The sequence below is a fragment of the Chaetodon trifascialis genome, chromosome 8 (genome assembly GCF_039877785.1).
Source record: "Chaetodon trifascialis isolate fChaTrf1 chromosome 8, fChaTrf1.hap1, whole genome shotgun sequence".
NCBI classification, from domain to species: domain Eukaryota; kingdom Metazoa; phylum Chordata; class Actinopteri; order Chaetodontiformes; family Chaetodontidae; genus Chaetodon; species Chaetodon trifascialis.
Genome location: NC_092063.1, coordinates 12,562,971 through 12,583,226, shown reverse-complemented (window position 1 = coordinate 12,583,226; position 20,256 = coordinate 12,562,971). Strand labels below are relative to the sequence as shown.

The 20,256-nt window shown below is 43.0% G+C and overlaps 1 protein-coding gene across 1 annotated transcript; it reads right to left on the bottom strand.

The window, feature by feature from the left end:
- Positions 1-501: 501 nt before the first annotated feature.
- On the bottom strand, positions 502-6,892 carry LOC139335077 (potassium voltage-gated channel subfamily A member 3). Its single transcript, XM_070968490.1, has 3 exons — positions 3,641-6,892; positions 1,595-1,669; positions 502-1,444 (listed from the first exon to the last, which is right to left on the bottom strand). The coding sequence occupies exon 1, from the start codon at positions 6,571-6,573 to the stop codon at positions 4,978-4,980; it is 1,596 nt and encodes a 531-aa protein (XP_070824591.1). The 5' UTR covers positions 6,574-6,892; the 3' UTR covers positions 502-1,444; positions 1,595-1,669; positions 3,641-4,977.
- Between the last annotated feature and the right edge of the window lie 13,364 nt (positions 6,893-20,256).

Below are 20,256 nucleotides of genomic sequence, written 5' to 3'. Positions count from 1 at the left end.
TGTGAGGCTCTGCATGGCAATTTTTATGGATATTAATGCTCCAATTAACTTCAGAAATTACCGCTATATTGAACGATTAAATAATGAAAAATATGGCACCATTTTTTATCATGTGCAGAATCACATTTTTGTACTGTGAAAGTATTATATTCACATGATCTAGTGCCTAATTAGAAACTATTGGATGGTTTTGCTCTGCCTTTATTTCACCTTTATCTTGTTAAACAATGAAATAAAATTGAATAGGTTACTCCACATCCATCACAGCATGAGAGAAGTGGATTAACTGTACAGAAACATCTACAAAGGAGAAAGTTATGTTGTTATGTAATGTCTCTACTCATATTTGCCATAACAGAAATATACTGTATGCACACAGTGGATAATAGGATCAGTAATTGAACCTAGATATTCTGCCAGACATAAATGAGTACCATTATGTCAGTAATTGAGTCAAAGCAGGCTGCAGCCCCTCTCGAATAAAGACAACACAACTCATAATCTCTTTATATGGGTCATGTTTAAGACAGCACATAATAACACAGAACAAATACTGGTATACACAGCCATCCCCTGACAATAATCTGCCCTTCCCAAAAAACACACCAGTGCACTCTGGGATACAAGAGAGCCATTCACAGGCATGTGTATACATGTGTGTGCGTGTTTGTGTGTCTGTGTTTGTGTGTACGCGCATGCCTTTGTATTGTTCTCCATGTCAAGGGAATAGCTGCAACCAGCACACGTACATATGTGTGTGTTTCACATAATAGCAATACAGAGCACACAGAGCTAAGAAAGGCATATGGCTAACAGTCTTTGATTTGTATCACAGTTTCATATCAGCAAATCACGATTGGCCTCAGTTTCTGCCACTTTTGACTTGAAGCAAAAGCTGTTTGTCAGTTATTGTCCGTAATAAATATCATTCACCAGAAATATGAGTACAGAATGTAGAAATCCGTGTAAAGTCCAGGAACGGCATGTGCTTTGCAAAGGTGCTGGCTGTTTCCTGAATCTGTCCTTTTGAATTTGACATAGAAAGCGATGTGGAGAAACGTCAGAGTCCATAGCACAGTTCCAGCTGAGTTCTGTCACTGCCTGAATCACTTTGAATCTTGTGATGGTTCCACTCACGATGTGTTTACTCCAGAAAAGAAGCAGTCATAAAACTGCTGCTACAAAACTGTAAGTGGAATAAGTTATACATCTGTTGTTTTTTTGTTTTTTTTTTCTATTCTTGTGATTGCATTTCGCTGCATTTTGGATTGAGTGGTGATCCACCGGAGGGGGAGATCTGCTAGGCACCGCTTGTTATGAGTCCACGTTGGAGGACACAAGTCAGGAGGAGGGTAGGAAAGAAAAATTGATCCAGTGGGAGTTCTGTCTCAACTCTTAGCTTTGGCCCATCGAGCCCAACAGGAAGACCAGAGTCATTGCACTCCTAAAAGGAAAAAAAAAAGGTCACTGCAGGTTATGGGGTAATCTGCACAGCTGTAAAATGAGACAGCCTTTCTAAGAAATTATGTGTGGATGTTAATTGAAGTTCACCGATGCCATATTTTACTGTCCTAATCAAATACGGTCTATTTACCTAAATGGGAGGCAGTCTAATTGGGATCATCAGGGGTTCCAGGAGGTCTGTGCAAAGAAATGGAACAACTTTCACCTGAGAGAGAGAGAGAGGAGGAGGAGGAGGAGGAGGAGGAGGAGGAGGAGGAGGAGGAGGAGGAGGAGGAGGAGGAGGAGGAAAAGAAAAATTGTTAGAGCCACACAGTGTAGCCAGACCCATCACACAGCTTGGTGGTCTTATTAACAACGCAAGGCTGCTCCTCTTCTCCCAGCTGTCTCATTACCACTCATGCAAAAATCAAAGTGTAAACACTCTCAGTTCAGGAGGAGAGAAAAGGAGAGGAGAGGAGCAGGTAAGTCTTGGATAAGCCTGTCATGTAACATGAAGGGCAAAATTTCCCTGGAACCCTCCCCACTGACAGCCACATTCCATCTTTGGGTTAACTATATGCGCATCTTAATAGCCCACTTGCTGCAATTTAGCCAGTCTAACAGCATCAACTAAATGTCTACACTGTTGTAAAATTAAAGAAAGAGGGGCAGAGGTAAGGAGAGGTAATTAGAGTCTGTGACAGAAACAACTTGAGTGAACAAAGTTGGCGAGATGCACCTTAGAAGAACTGAAAAGACGAGTGTGCGTTGTACAGAACTGTATTATGTCTGTGTTTCTGTCTCCAACAATTCATCCCGTCCGTGCCCATGAGAGCAGCTTTCAGACCGACCAATCAGGTTAGATGACAAACCGCCGTCTCCTCTACAATACATCCCACTTACTGATCAATAGACCGGTGTTTCCCTTAACAGGAGCTTTTATGTGAGCCAAGAAATGAGCAGTCCATTTAACTGATGACTAACATGGAGGTTTTCACTGACAAATATATGAAGTCAAGGTCAGGGGTCAGAATGGAAAGCAACAATCGATGATGTGGGACCTCCCATTTTGCCTTTAGGCTCAGCCAGTTAATGAGACTGCCCTGTTATCACTCAACCATGACTGAAGAGGTACACATATAGTTAGTGTACAACATGTGCACACATAACCACACTAATTGCATTCAGAACAGAGTTGCTTGATGGAATCAACATCCTGCCTTTTTAAGATTTCATAGTAATCACAGTCAGGGAGGACACTGAACAGAAACCTATAGATACATCTGCTGGGATAGCAGCACAACAGGACAAGAATATGGTACAGAAAATGCAAGGTAGAAGCCAAAAAGATTTTCAACGGGCCTCACAAAAACTGAGTCAGTCTGCAATGCTAACTGTCGTCAGCATCCAAATGATGATTTACTGTTTTAGCAAATGAAATACTCAATAAACTGCCTACAGAAGAAAGCAATCTCCAGTCATCAAACACTTGATAAGAAACAATACAGATTTTATTCAGCAATACCACTGTCAGACCTGCAGCTCTCTATATGCTATAGCTGTCTTGTATGTCGGGGTTATTTGACCTCTGACCTCTTTCATATCACTGGCAAACGAAGAACGGGGACACAAGGCAGGTACGAACCACCTGGTCTGCTAGCATGAGATGATGGCCACCAGGAGGCAGCTCTGAGACGAGCTGGGTGGGTGCCTGCTGTTGGTGCCCTTATTCTTTCCATGGACAAAGTCAGCTGAAGGTTAAAGACAGCCTTGGGAACACTGCAGGAGCATCGCGCCCATTACACGAAATATGAAAGCTCACACACTGAGGCTGATGGATGTCTGAACACACACACACATACCTGCAACTGGTGGGACACTGCTACACTGTTAAGCATTAATAAAAGCAATTACAAAAAACAAAACACTGACTGTTCACTTACAGTATGCTGTGATTTAAACTGTAAAACCAATGCAAGAATTACAAGGTGCTGTTTTGACCTGCACCTGTGAGCGAAGATGTAATTTCAAGAAGGTACAATTCTCTTCAGATTTCTAGATTAGACCGACCTCCTCGAACTGACATGTCAATAAGACATTTGTGTAAATCTGCAAACAGTAAACACACAGGTCCCGTGGCTAAAGGTAAAAGGATAATTCACAAGGAGAAAGAGGCATGACAGTGCTCAGAACTCACCAGTTTTATCAGTGGGAGAACAGCAGCCTCTGCTGAGCACCCGCGGTAGCGCACTCCAGACAGCCAGACACAACGTGCTCCCAGTCCATTCATAATTCCTCACGCGCTCCCTCTCCTTCCGCCTCCTCCCTCCTATCACCTCTCTGAGTCGTGCCTGGTTCATTTTCAGTTCATGGTGGCAATTTGTAAACAGACCTTCTGAGTCGAATTTGTTTTGGTGTCACTGTAAAAGTCACTGAGTGAGCTTGCTGATTGGCGGTAGTGGCGCTGGGCATGTTCTGGCTTGAACTTTACGCACGCAAATCGTGGCGTCAAAACAGTCTTCTTAGAGACCGAAGACGAGCTTTTCGATGAGAATCTTCGATATAGCTTCCAAGCCATCTGGGAGGTTACTGTGGAAACTAGGATGCCATGGCAACGGTGACCGGGGTTACCGAGGAAACGACCGTCACCATGGAGACTGCATCACAGCGGGCTATATTTGAGGCATCCAAAGAGAAGCACGCGCCATCTTTGATCGCTGCGTGTGTGCGTGAAAGAGCGCTGTTTTCCTCCCTCACGTGTGTCTTACACCGATAATGAGACACTGGCTGGCCCCCGTGTTTATAAGGTGCCGTTTACGCATTAAATAGCCTGCCAGGACAGTTCATGTCGTGGAATTCTAAGGGATTATTGATTTAAAGACAGTAGCATTTGGACTAGACTTTAACGCACAATAAAGGCATAGCACAGAACGGTCTAATTGAATAATATATGCAGAACTGTGTTTTTCAGACATCACATGTGTTTACACACACACACATATTTAAATTATTCTGAATATTATACATAGGCTATGACTGACGAATCACGACTCATAACGCATGTTAATACAATGTGAGTGTCCTTCGAGTAGCATACATTTGTACTCATCTTTCACATTTATAAAGCTCTATTTCTACCTGTTGTGCTAATATATTGGCTATTGCACAATGCACAACAGGTCAATTCCCTCACTCAGAGAAGAATAGTAGGCCTAAGACTTTAAGGAGCTCTTTCTCTCCAAGCGCGAATGGAACCATACAGAATTATGAATTCAGATCACTGAAATGAAAAGTCCTGATTCTTTGAATGGAGCACAAAGCAGCGTCTCTGAACATACAGGTTTTGCTCTCTCTCTCTCTCTCTCTCTCTCTCTCTCTCTCTCTCTCTCTCTCTCTCTCTCTCTCTCTCTCTCTCTCTCCCTCTTTCTTCATCTGATCTACCGCTGCTTCCACACGCTGGTGCGTAACGACGGAGCCATCTGTGTGTTGACACACCACCTCCTCCTGTGTTCAGGGCCATGACTCTTAAATTGGCTACACGTCGGTGAAAATCTTTTTGTTTATATTCACGCAATTCTGCGAGTTGTTCTGCGTGGTGGTGGGGAAGTTGGGCTGCTGTTTGAACGCGCTGTTGATCCCGTGCTCCTCTATCACCATATACTCGCTCTTGCTGAGTGAGGAAGAGGAGCGGGTCTTCCTCAGCTCCTCTGTGTCTGCCAGGGGCTGACAGCTCCCCACGTGCAGGTACTGTGCCTGCTCCTCGCCCTCCGTCTCTCTGTGGTAGAAGTAGTTGAAATTGGAGACAATGACGGGTACAGGCAGAGCAATGGTCAGCACGCCGGCGATGGCACACAGAGACCCCACAATCTTTCCCCCGATTGTCACGGGGTGCATATCCCCATAGCCCACGGTGGTCATGGTCACAACAGCCCACCAGAATGCGTCCGGGATGCTGTTAAAACCCGAATCCGGATCGTCTGCCTCTGCAAAGTAGACAGCACTGGAGAAAAGGATGACACCAATGAACAAGAAGAAGATAAGCAGGCCCAGCTCACGCATACTGGCCTTCAGAGTCTGTCCTAAAATCTGAAGCCCCTTCGAGTGACGTGAGAGTTTGAAGATGCGAAACACCCGAACAAGCCTTATTACGCGCAGAATGGCTAATGACATTGCCTGCTGTCCATTTCCCTGTCTCTCTGCCAGCTCTGTGCCCAGGGTGATGAAATAGGGAATGATGGCCACAATGTCAATAATGTTCATGATGTTCTTGGAGAACGTGGCTTTACTCGGGCATGCAAAGAAGCGCACCAGCAGCTCGAAGGAGAACCAGATGATACACAAGGTCTCCACCACAAAGAACGGGTCTGAGAAGGGGCTGATTAAATATGGGAGTGTGCCATTTATCAAAGGGGTAATGGTGATCGGATCCCTGTTGTCGTCCCTGAACTCCGGCAGTGTCTCTAAGCAGAAGATGACAATGGAGATGAGAATGACCAGGACAGACACTATCGCTATGCCCCGTGCGGGACCCGAGCTCTCGGGGTACTCAAAGAGCAGCCACACCTGTCTTTGAAATTCATTCTCCGGCAACGGCCGCTCCTCCTCCTTTATGAATCCCTCATCCTCCCTGAACTTCTCCATAGCCTCCTCACCCAGTTCATAGAACCGGATCTCCTCAGAAAAAATGTCAATGGGCACATTAACGGGTCTTCTGATGCGCCCGCCAGACTGGTAGTAATAGAGAATGGCATCAAAGCTGGGTCGGTTCCGATCGAAAAAGTACTCGTTCCTAAGAGGATCAAAATACCTCATCCTCTTCTTGGGGTCCCCCAGCAGCGTCTCTGGAAACTGGGACAGAGTCTTGAGCTGCGTCTCGAACCGTAACCCTGAGATGTTGATGACGACCCTCTCGCAGCATTCGTGGTCCGGTTCGTATCGGTCCAGAGAGTGGTGACCCGGCAGAGCCGCAGACTCTTCTAGCATGTTATCACACGCCACAACCGTCATCACGTCGGCCTCTGTCTCGGTGTATCCGTGGTTCACCAGATTGTCGCCCCGGGTTTTGGTTGCGCTCGGCGGGGGTGATTGAAGGAGGCTGAGGTGGTCGTCCATGCGCGGTTGAAGACGCATACAGGGGCCGCCGCCTCGCCCCCTCTGCGAACCCCGGTCAACCACAGCCGCCGCCACAGCCTCGTCTCCTCCACCGTCTCTCTCACTTTCTTCCTTCACTTTCACTCTCTACTGTTGCTGTTCCCGCCCACGGGGGGAGATATGGGTTTATAAACAGCCTTCCACCCGCCCACGGCGCGCAAGCTCTGGGTACCTTTCCCTGCCCTCCGCCAATCGCAGGACGCACCGATATACACAAGAAGCAACAGACGGGCGTCATTCAACACCATCGTTTGGGCGTGCCCGCCTCTCTCTGCCCCTCTCTCTCCGCCTTGTAGACACGCGCTCAGGCGCACACACACACACACACACACACACACACACACACACACACACACACACACACACACACACACACACACACACACACACACACACATTTACCAGACAAGTCAAATCAGTCTTCTTTTAAAAGAAGGTCATTGCCCACAGATAGGACATTTTCAAATAGGCTACTCATAAATGTATCAGAGCCTTTGTTTCCGGGACAGTCTTAAAAGACGCACCAGAATTTCACGCTACCTTTTGTAGTATATTTTCTTCAGCCAATCCATCATCAATGGAACATTGAAAGGTTAGTTTCTTAATTACGCACAAATAAATAATGTTTGGAATGACTGCAATCCCGTCTGAATGCTAAAGCACAAGAGACGCCTGCGTGCCAAAGTGGCGATGGTTACAGTGAAGAGGAGCGAAAAGGGAGGGCGGGGATTGGGAAGGACAGAGGAGAGGTCGAACAGGTCGATGCGAGAGAAAGAAATGGTTGTTCAAGGAATATAAATTTGAAAAGGAATATCAAATATGTGATACACCCCACACAGACATACATACATATTAGTGAAACACTAATGATCTTGACATCAAAGGGCACACACAATCGTTCCACATGCACATGAGCCACATATAATATTTAAGGGCTAATTTGGTGAATGTCAAAAGGGCAACTGGAGCACACAGCATGGCAGGTCATGTATAATATAATAAGATCATCAGAGAGAGAGAGAGAGAGAGAGAGAGAGAGAGAGAGAGAGAGAGAGAGAGAGAGAGAGAGAGAGAGAGAGAGAGAGAGAGAGAGTAATACTTGCCTTTGCCACCCTAACCTGACCAGTTTTCAGTTCTTACTCTCACAGATTATCAGATCCAGAGTGCTCACTAGTAATGTAGCCTCTTATACAATTATGTGTTGAATGTCATGATATCCAGCCCTAAAAGGGACCAGCTCTGGAACTGTGGATACCTGACCCCACATTTCATCATTATAATGTATGTGTAAAATATAAATCATGAAAAAGCAAGAGAACAGAAAACTGGAGGCATGTCATTATAGCAATATTAGAAAGAGAGTGATGAAACTCATCAGAACCAGATATCACGTGATAAACTCACTGAAATCCTAATTTCCCTGTCCTGACATTAGCTGCAGGGATTTTCTACAGGGACACCCCAGGGGGCTGCTGTCCGAGGTGCTGAAATGAAAAGCCAGAGAAAGTTACTTGAGACCGAAAGTATTGTTTTTCTATTTATGAAAAATGTATCTGTGGCAGAACGCTCCTGCAGGCAGAAACAATATCATTGATTAAGTCAACCTGAGTGGGAGGAGATGAAACTCTGCAGCAACCACACTGGAGCTTGGTGCAAAAGACGAGAGGGGTCAGAGGAGCCTGGCACAACCACTAGCTGTACTGTAGCTTCCTGGCCAAGCTGATCACAAATGCATGTAGTTTTTAATTTATTGGAAAAAAAATGTTGTTTCCGTTTCTGAGTGCTTTATTTAGCTAAGTTTGCCTCTATCGGTAAATAGTACTAAAAGGCAGTGTTTTACTGGCTCCACTGATTAAGATTTAATTATTGATTTATGTTCAGGTGCCTTAACTGTCCTGGCCAACCAAGAACAGCGGTTCAAGTGCAGCTGCAGACATTTGTCGCATTTCCTTCAAAGAAGATGAAATAATAATTCATACAGACACACAAATTACTGTATACATGCAGCCTGCTCCTTTATTCAAAGACCTTACAGCACCTAAGTGTATATTTATACGTACAATACTTTCTCACAAGGTTAGAGGAAGTGAGGACAATCCAAGGTGTGGACATTGTGCTGCTCCTCACTTCTACAAAAAGCTGCTCTGAGTGTAGACGTAGATGTAGCCAGTGAGAAGGTCCTTATAAGTAATATTACTGCCAATGCCAAATACTTGTGCATGTGTGTGTGTGTGTGTGTGTGTGTGTGTGGGGAGGTGTAGGTGGGTGGGTGGTGGTGGATATGTGAGCTGAGAATAAACTGAGACAGAGAAAGCATGAAAGCTGAGTGGTTACTGAGCTGAATCTGCTAAGCAAAGAGAATACCAAATATTAAGAGTGTCATGAAACCTTTCAGCCGCTGCTTTTGAGCTCCTCTGATGTCTTGAGCAGATGGAGTCGACCTTGGAGATGTTTAAACTCTGTTTCTTACCTTCATATTCTGTGCTCCACCCTCATGCAAACACACTCTCAGACAACATATCAACAAGTAGTGGAAAGAGACTTTGGCTTAATTGTGTGGGATGTCAGTGTTTGCTGCTCATGAGCATCTGCTTCCTGCGCATTGAATGAAATGAGTGTCACATGACTGGACTAATTGGCAACACCCAACCTGCCCCACCCTCACACTAATTTCATTTATTCCCTGCAGGCTGGCTTACCCCTCAGTGTGCATCAAGTGCATTATGACTAACCGCAGAACTTGTGCAGTCTTTATATTAACACTGGAGAATAAAAAGTTTACTTTGCAGAGACCAGCCTTTTGTTCCAGATGGGAAGAGAGACACATGCAGTTTTAACAGCACCGAGAAACAGTCCAAAAACGTCAATACATTTCCAGTAGCAGAGATCTAAATGCCTTCAAAATCATTATAGAGCAGGCATGTCAAAACTATTGCATAACGGGCCGCAGGTTTTTGTTCCAATCAATGAAGAGCACACCTGATTTGGCCAATCAACTGTTTGAAGACTGAGATCCGCTGATTAAATGAGTTGAGCTCAGTGTGTTTGGTTGGAATAAAAACCTGCAGACACACGACCCTTTATGAATGTGCCTTCTTCAGAATGTCAAACAACCAGTGAATATAACTTCATGCAACTGCTTAAGTTTTGTCATTACTTAGAATTACTTATACTCGTCATTCTATGCTACTTTAAACTTCTATTCCAGTACATTTCAGAAGGAAAATCGTACTTTTTATTCCACTGCATTTATTCTTCAGCCATTGTTACTTTTCGGATCAAGAAATGTGAACAAAACACATTATCAGTATCTAAAATGTGATGCTGTTGTTAAAATTACCTCCAACTTGGCTACAATTAGGAACCACATTAAAATGCTCGTGACATATTTATGCATCAATAAAAATGACCCTTTATTGTAATATAACTCGGGTCATTCTGCTGCACAAAAAAAATCTTTCTTTACTTTTGATATCTTAAGTGCATTTTGTTGATTATATGTTCAAGTTTTACTTCAGTAAGACTTTGAATGCAGCAATGCTTGTGGGCATTTTTACGTGGTGGTATTGTTACTTTCACTTAAGCAAATTATATGAATACCTCTCCCACCAATCTCCCTGTTGAATATTTTTGTTGCTATGACATTGACACTGGCTCTAAAAATGCCCTGAAACTGAACTGAAGATTGTTCAATGCAGTACTGGAAACATACATCTGCGGTTATCATAAAAATAAAAAGAACAATGCAGCAATGCAGGCAGAAGAAATTAAATTCAGGCTAATAAAAACAAAGATTGCAGTGAGAGTTAGATCCCTGCTCAGGGTCTATGTATAAAATTTATAATCAATTTCACAGGCATGATGACAATGATTGGTAAGGACTGTGACTGTGACTCTGATGCATTCAGTGTAAAGCCTGTTTTCCAATTGAGGCCACATTGAAGCTGTCTTGTATTAAAAGGGCCAGTCAGTCCATGGGGAACCAGCTCAGGGACAGCCAAAGGGCCTTTTAATGTGGTTTCCACTCTCCATGTTAAATATAGGACCACCCCAACTCCCTTATTAACCTAGGAAATTAGGCTACCTTGCGCATTGCACTTGAATGCCTCAAACTGGAATGTAGCAGACTGAAAGGCATTGAAACATGTCCAAAGAGCATGTGAGGGGGAAGTGGGACATTTTGCAGAAAGAACAGCTCAGCTGGCTGAGGTCATGGACATCTGGTTGCACTTGAGAAAATGGGCTGGTTTGGATCTTCTGCAAAGGATGAACAGCAGCATCCATTTGCACAGTTCCTGGAAAAAGGGTGAAGTTAATGTCTTTAAGAGAAAACTGAGGATGGGGATCACCTATGTGGCAACCTGTCCCTTTGTCTATCGGTCAAGATTTATGTGTGGTTGTAAGCTCTGACCTCACAAGTAGACTGCATGTGCATTAGTTTGCACTCAGAAAGTGTTTCAGGCCATCTCCTCAGGAAATATTAACATTTCCCTCAGTACCACCCATCACACTATTGCCACTATTGCTTTAATAGAACATTTATCTTGCTTGTTGTTTGTCTAATTTGCTTTGTAGAGGCTATGCTGCCCATTCGGCTGAGCCTTCAATTTCTTTCCTCATAGGGTGTTGTTGAGCATGTTTTCTTGCCTTCACAATGGGTCTAAGGTTGGTGCAATGCCAATTTCCTTGTGTGAGCCAGTTGTGCTTGCAGAGCAAAGCTGGTTCTAATAGCAAAGAATACGACTAAGGGTCTACAGCCAGAACGGCTCTCTGAGGCTGTATTTAAATATAATGGTGTTTTGAGCTAAATGCTCACATACGCATAATAGCAATGCCGACATTCTGATATTTAGCACATGTAATCCTCTCAGTCTTAGTTCAGCAAATTATTTAGCATCTTAGCATGCAGGTTAAAATTGGGACTTAAAGATGGCATTTGATCATTGTCAGATCACCACTAAAGTTAGTATGGCCTGTGGGGACACGAACGTCTCTACCGAATTTAAGACAATCAAACAGTTGTTGAGACATTTCACTCAAAACCACAAATATCAGCCTGCTGGTGTAGAGGAAAAGTCAGGGGATCATCTGAGATTCACCCTATCTGCATCATTGATATGTGTATCAAATGTCAGAGCAAAGAGCAGTCATGGGGTCATCAAAGGCAGCATGAATGTGTGCACACAGGTTCATGGCAATCAATGCAATAGCTATTTAAATTTAGACCAAAGTGATGATCGACTGAGAGACATTGCCAGTGAGACTGAAGTGCTAGCAGCATTGAGTTATCCCACTGGCATGGCTTGAAAAGTAATACTATGATTACATGCATTTTTGCTTTGAAGCTACAAGGATACAGCTTGTAGCTTTAAGAGGAGAGCCAAATGATAATGATACAGTATGCCCAAGCACGTGTGAACATATAAATCTAAAAGATACGTTTCATTGTATGATGGGAAAACTTTGTGGAAGATGTGGTGGGATAGTGCTGCGATATCCCATCAGTGTGGCTCTGGAAATACATGTCAGTTGAGCACATGTCCCTCGAGCTGTGGAGTGCTTCTCTGGTGATATTCCATGGGAGAGGCCTTAGGGAATGGCAGGAGGACTATGTAATGTCAGAGAAAGAAAGAGATCGTCAGACAGACCTCCTTTACTCACAAGGGAACAATAGCAGGAGTCTAATTTATATAGTGACTGAGTCATGCCATGCAGGAATTGTATAGAAAATTAAAATTTTACATTTGTGTGCAGTTTTTTTCAATGAGGAAAGCCTATCTACATTTAAAATAATTTGCATGGTATTACTGTTATTGCAATAAACTGACCAAACTAATGCAATTACATGCCATTGTGAGATGCCATAAACACAAGTCTTTGTTATTGCCCTCCAGACATCTTATTAAATCCAACAGTAATTTATATGATGAATTAGATCCAGATTCTAATCACTCCACTTTTTACGGGCAGTCTCCTTCCTGTTACTCTACCAGTGACATGTCCTCATCCATCCCACATCCTCTTCCTATCCACATGCACATGCAGTAAAACCACACAGGGGTGCTGTAATCTGAATATTCACTAATGAAGAGAGGGTCCATATGGACAAAGCACCTGTGCGTGTGGACAAATTAATCAACTGCTCATATTAGCATAACTATAGATATCAGGGCTGGAGTACAGCTGCACATGACAGAGGAGGCAGACAGGAAGAGGGGGAGAGAGGACAGAACCATCTGTAGAACAAAGCCTGACTGGCCAGAAGCCGCATCAGGTCCTGCTGTAACCCCGGCAACGGGGAGAGAGGTGGGGGGGAAAGGGTGAGGGGAGAGGGAGGAAGCTCGGCTGGCTGTGGCACTCTGTTATTGTTTGAGCCTGATGATCATGTCTGCACGCTGGGTGGAGACAAAGAGGTAAACAAACAGTGGGCGTACAAGTAAACCATGCATGTGCACAAACACAGAAAAAGACACAAATATAAAGAGAAGTTCAGTCTTTGCTTGGTTGTACTTATTATATCATTTTTAAACTGACTTTGCCACTTAAGGCATCTGCGTTTTCCAGGTTATGTTGGATCCAGCAAGGGTTCCAGCATGACTGGAGTGTCATAAATATGAAGATGTTGTGGCAGGCGATATGTTTACATAATAGATAGAGTCCCACCAGAGATCAGCTGTAGCAGCAGGAGAGAGGGACTTCCCTGTTTCACGCACCGACCATCACGTAAAGAAACCTTCACATTTGCAGGAGAAAATACTGCAAGGCTGAAGTTGATTGAACTGTTATCCATGCTGAAGCTCTGGAGACCGGGCAGGACTTTGATGAATTATAAAGCCTTGTAATTATCTATTAATTAGAGTGTTTGTCTTTGTGTTCTGCCCTACTTAGACTGTACTTAGAAACCAAATCTTTCTCCGAATGGAGAGTCAGAGCGAGTAAGAGGTACAACCATGAGAACAGCTGCTACATAATTGCATTACACTATGTCAGTCTATAAAACATAAACCAGAGTGTGTTTGCTTCTTTCCCATGATGGCAAATCTGGTAGTGAAGAGCTGGGGAAGCCATGTTTGTGGGAGTCTGAGGATCACAGAAGTAGAAATGGGTGAGCCCCGTCACATCCCTCCCCGTCTCTGCGTCGACATTGCTCACACTTTAATTTCTCACATCATATTCTCCTCCTCCTCCATGTCTCTCACCTCCACTCATCCCTTTCAACACCTTATAATCTTTTTCTCATCTGCCTAACTTTTTAACATTTCGGTCTTCTCGTTTCCTTTTTTTTTTCCACACCCAGCTGAATGTCGGCATCCTAATAGTTTCCTGTCCTTACTTTCATGAGGACTAAGGTTTCAGCTGTATATTAGATTTTGTAATACATCACTTTTCTGGGATATGTCGTTACTTGTCACTACTCTGGAAAAGCAGGTGCAATTAAAATCAAGACATAAGTGCTCACTGGCTGATGAGATCGACTGGTTATGTTATGCAATATCTTATGATGTATTTTGATGCTGCCAAATCAGCTCAGTTATGTTTTTTCTTATTTAACCAAGCACACTGCTTATTTATGTCCTTTGATACGTTTGTTGATGGAATATTTTTCTAAATGGAGCATATTTGCGCCCATCTGTGTTTACGGTGTACCTCTGTTTGACACGTTCCTCTCTGCACTGCTGTCTGACTCCATCTTTCCACCAAGGCTCTGATCAGGAAAGCCACGTGTCCCCAGTTGGTCCAGATGGTTGTCGGTACACGCAGTGAAATACTGTATGCTCCAGTGCATCCACAGAGGCCTACTGTCCTCCACATTACAGAGGAAATTTCTCCTCTCTCAGCTACAACATGAATCCATTTCAGACATTGAATAAAACATTGCTTGAAATTCTTTTGGTTCCTAATTGTGGGTTTTGTCTTTGCAAAGTGGTACACAGATGATTATGTTAGAATAAAACGTAACAGAACATACATTTAGAATTTCCCTCAAGCTCTATGTTAAAACAACTAATATTACACAATAATACATCTGGTTTTAATAACAGATTGGGGTCAAAACAGAAGACTGCAGCTTAACGGCTGATGTACTAACAGTCCGTTCACTGTGTTTTTCCAAATCAATAAAGCGTGGAGCTGAAACAGAGCAAACCATTAACATTAAGGCTGCTTTCCCAAAACATCACTGAGCCTGAATTTTACAGATTTATCATGGCAAACAGCAACTAAGAAGATTCACATCAAAGTTATGTCAAATGACCTCCAATAACGGTAGCAGAAAATTTTAAATCCTATCTTTGGCTGCCTCGTAGAGCCAATGGACTGTGAAGATTTAAATACATCTTGGCTAAAGACTTTAAGAATGCAAAAGCATTGCAATACCTGTTGAATATAGTGGTAGGCAAAGATAGGCAGGTGTTGCATGTAACAGTGTCCTAACTAAGATAAGATTGTACCACAGTAAAAAAAAAAAAAAGGTGTAACCTTTCAGCAGAAGGTTAAAAAAACTACACTTGTGAAAAGTACTTAAGATGCATTAACAAGACTCTACAGTCATTGTGGCTCTGTGTGCCTGTAATTAGGCAAAGCAGTGCTTTAGGCTAAATGCTAATGTTGGTGTCATAGCATGTCATGGAAGAAACAAGGGACTGAACCCAAATGCAGACCAAAAAAAAAAAAGAAAGAAAGAAAGAAAAAGGCAGAGCTGGTGCGGTTCAATTAATTTATTTGATTTAAAGTAAACAAAACTTAAGGGAGGGTGAGGCAGCTGAGGGTCAAAACCAAAGTAATAAATCCAAAGGCAAACAAAACCCAAAGAAAAATGGAACCGAGTCTGAAACTCCAAAAACAAGCAGCAAAAGGACGAATTGGCAAAGACAGAAGCAATGGCAATGCTAACATGCTCATATTTAGTAACTAGAATGTTCACCTTCTTAGATAAGTGTGTTAGCATGCTAATATTTATTAATTAGCACTGCACTCGTGAATTTCATGAGTTTTGTACATATTTGGTCATAAACCAAATTGTTGGATAAATTAAAATGTTTAATCTGATGATGACACTTGAGGAAAAGGAGATGACCAAAGCTGGAAAACTTGGGTCTCTCCAAAGAAAGGGCTATAATACACAACATTGTTTGGAATGAACAGAGGCTAGCTGCAGGACGAATGCATGCTGCAGCACTGCAGGGAGGGATGGCTGCCACTGTAGCCCAACCATCGGCCCCATTTCCATATTTCTCTTTCTCCTGCTGTGTGTTTTTCTGATAGATGAAAAGGGGAAAGGAAGGTGTTTGAGCCACGGGATGTGTGTGCGTGTGTGGTGTGTGCTTGAGTGATGGTACCATGGGAGGTTCAATACCTTTTCAAAGCTTGCCTTGACTCCGCAGAGGCAGAGGCAGAGGCAATAAGTCATTAATAGAACTGAGCTGACACACACACACTTTTGTGGCTGGAGCTCCTTGGTGGCCTCGCTGGCCTCCATGTGCGCTCTCTCTCAGGCCGTTCATCCTTGGTAAGTGGGTCAGCCTGTCTTTGCCAACAGCGACTGTGCGAACATACACTTTTCTCCTTTAGTTTATTTTTCTTTTGCTTCTTCACATCAGTGTATATTAATCTTGTGTCTATTTTTATCATAAACTCCTGAATTATCAGACCTCTGCGCTACATCTTGTGCGTTCAATGAATGACCGTGTGAGTGTGTAAAGGACATTTAAGTAATCCATGAACTAATTGTTCATTCCGCTGAGCCCAAGGTCACACGGGAAACATTGCTATCATGCAGATTCAGCAGTCTTTGGTAGAGACAGTTTAGTTTCATTAACATAGTACAACACACACGACGAGTCAGCTTTTTTGTTGCCCACGAGTTACGAGCTTGTTCTTTGTAAACCCGCTGCAGTTATCGTGTTTATGCAAATGAAGGTTAAACTAAAAAGTTAATTGACTTCACGTCCATTGCCTTTATCCGTCGATACAGTCAAGGTTAAGTTTGCATGATGAGGGTTCAGAGCAGGAGAGCGGAACCTTTTTCCTATCAAGAAATTTCTGTTTTTATAACATCCGTCAAGGGCCAAGCTAAATTATTGAACACATATATCACACTAACATCTGTGATGGCTGGAGCTGCTTCTCTTTGGCGAGGCCTCTGACGTCAGATGGTAGTGATGACGATGATGATGATGCTACTCGCAGCTGGTTTTCCAGGTTCATGTTTCTTGCTTTGTAATAATCTTATTTGTCTTTGGTAAAGTTTTGAGGATCAGATTTCTGCTTCTGCTGTTGTTATTCTGAAACTGTGAGTTTTATAACGGTGGCGACTTGCAGTTACAATTAGCATTGATTCTCTGCTGCCAGACTCTTGTAAGGAGAGAGGTTTCCTGTCTTCTGCGATAATAAAATAACTTTACAGGATTCAGGATGGTGATATTTCACACACAGGTCACATAAATCTGGCTTACCGCTTCCCAGTAGAAACATCTAGCTGCACCCACTGCATTTCACAGAAACTGCACATGTTTGTTCATGATTAATGCATACACTCAAGAGATTACAAGTAGATTACTACTACTACAACTACTACTACTAGAACTTTATTCCTCTCCAGTATTTTCAATGTCACCTGTATACTTGGAATACACCAAATGGTTTGTCGTTGCTAATTAAGGCCAATTGACATAACCTGGCTAGGTCGTTCCCAACTGTAGAATAAGAATAATAGAGACAACACCTTTAATATTAAAAGTACGCTTAATTCCTATGTTATTATGTTCATCCATCCATTTTCTATACCACCTATCCCTTTGGGGGTTGCGGGGGGGCTGGAGCCTATCCCAGCTTCAGCAGGCGAGAGGCCTGGTACACCCTGAGCCAGTTGCACAGAGAGGCCCCGCCCGGGGATCGAACCGGCAACCTCCTTGCTGTGAGGCACGCGCACTACCTGCTTGCGCCACTGTGCCGCCGTCATCATGTTCATTTTGTTGTAATTTAGTGTGCCTCCTTTTAATGGATCATTTTTAAATAACTTTCCATGATATGTTTGAATTATGTCATGCACAATGATTCAAAGCAATTAGTTCTGCCTCATTTTGTTTACTACTGGAGCTCCTAGTTCCCAATTAGGATCCACTACCATCAGATCAGAATGAAGAGGCTTTATAAATAAGAAGACAATAGTGAGAGGAGGTGCAACTGCTGTGTATCTTTGACCACAGCGTGCCCTTCAACTGCTACAGATTAACATGCACATCAGGACTGACTCAGGAGCCACTCCAAATACCAGCTATTCTCATGGGCTGTCAATGCATGTGCACACAATGAATGTGCAGCCACACACACATTCACACGCTGAACGCATGCACACACGCACTTCATGTAACTGCAGTTCCTGTGCGTGTGTGTGTGTTTGTGTGCATGTGCTGTCCACTATTATTTTCTCCTTCATCGTTCATTCTCTCTCCTTGACCACCACTCACTCATTCATCAGACTCATTTTCTTTCCATCTCTCTTCATCCCTTCATCAGTGGTCTTTCTGAAAGGTGTTGCCTTGATAAATTATTCAGTTTTGGCATTTAGAAATCTCTGCCCTCGTGAACAGAGAACTCACATTCAAATGTGTGTGTCATATAAACCCTGCCCTCAGCATGTGTTACATCCCCTCCCAAAAGCTACATGTCATCTTACGCATTTTAAAATTTAAAATCCCACATAGGCTTTGTGACAGTGCGCTGCTTTTATGGGAAGCATGTTGCAACTTTCAAAACTGAACTGAAAAGATTCAGAAACTGAGAGAATAAAAATGCACCGCTGAGATCAGATCAATACAAGCTGAATTACACCAAGCAGAGCCTTTCATTCAAAAGCATGTCAGGCTGATTCATTCAGTGCACATTTGAACACAAAGCATCAATGACTGCAGACACAAGTATGTTCATTAGTGAAACAGTGAAAGTTATGACCGACCGACAGTAAAAATTTGGACATTTGGCCAAAACATTACCTTCAAGGTCAGGGGACAATAAAATAGCACAAAACCAGGGACCCTGAATAAAAGCACATTAAAACTACTAACTCAATAACTGCGTGTTGTTGCTGAACATCAACATTTTTCTAGAGACAATGCTGAAACAGTAACAAGAGAGGCACAGCTAAGAGAATACTGGAGCCATTCTCCAAAGCGATTCCTTCTGTATGCAATGGAAATAAAGGACAGGAAGGCCTGGCACTAATTACAGTTAAAGGGAATATTGAGGGAAATTGTATTTCCAGTTGGCTTCTTTCAAGGGAGAAATTTTGACAGTTAATTCCCATCTCACCTAGTTGTCATGCAAGTTGAGTTTTACTGCAGAATAAACTCATCTCTTATTCCACAGATGTCACTTCAACTGTCTGACTATTACTTTAACTTCATTGCCACAGAGCCTTATTACTCTCAAACCATTCACTGTCACAGCTTTGTCAGTTCTACAACAAATGTATCAACAGATTGCCAACCTGTTTTTAAATAAATTAATGTAAAACAAAAACCCAGACAGTTTTTAACTCTCTTATCACTGCTCTTTTTTCTAGACTCTCTTTGTCATTTGGTACATTGTGTGCCTGTGATTTGGTGCTCATTAATTAGACACACAAGCTTTCTGCTCCCTGTTGTGTGAGAGGACAATGTGATGAAAGAACTAACCCAATTTCTCACAGCTTCCCATAAAAGGCTGCTGATGTGCATGCGCACGCACGCACGCACGCACGCACGCACGCACGCACGCACGCACGCACGCACGCACACACATACATGAACACACATATGATTATTGTCAGCTCTTGTAGTGAAATGATTTATCTTTCCACAGGTATGTAAAGATATAAAAAATCTGATGCAAACTCATGCTGCAGTCATGACAAGACTCTGTTTTTATCAGCCCAGAAGTTGGAATAATTAGAGAGTTGTGCACATCTATAAAAATAGAAAAACTTCCAAAACAGTCCAAGAACTTACTGTAAGGTCATAAATGCAGCGTGCTATTTTAGTGAGTGTCATCATTCAGAGATGATAAAGTCAGTGCATCTGTGCTTTTCACTCACCTCTAGTGGACTAAATGCCACTGTCCTGGGACCCAATGCTATTTCTATTCAGAGAAGAGAAGAGAAGAGAAGAGAAGAGAAGAGAAGAGAAGAGAAGAGAAGAGAAGAGAAGAGAAGAGAAGAGAAGAGAAGAGAAGAGAAGAGAAGGCAAGTCAAGAGAAGACAAAAAGAATAAAGAGAATAAAGTTATATTAAGTGGATAGGGTAATTTTGCTCTGTCTTCCCCTTCAGAACAGGGCAAAGGGCTAATAGCACTGAGACTGCGGAAAGCCAGAGCAACTGGAGGAATCAGAGCAAACAAAAATGGCTGCACAAAGACCCACAGAGACACACACACAGACATACATGCTGTAGAGACACATACTCACTCACCACAGACCTCCCCAGCTACCCACTTTGACAGATGACTTCCATGTGCTTCTAGGGGATGTGAGACAGTGTGAATTGAATTTCAGAGAAAAAAAGGAAACACACACACACACACACACACACGCACGCACACAAATGCACAGAAGCACACACAGCCCATAAACAGAATGACATTGGCACAGTTAAGTCTCAATTACATTGCAGCTATGGTGTCCTCAATC

Excerpts from the sequence above, each read along its gene's own strand:
- LOC139335077 (XM_070968490.1), bottom strand. The coding sequence starts at position 6,573 with ATGCGTCTTCAACCGCGCATGGACGACCACCTCAGCCTCCTTCAATCA.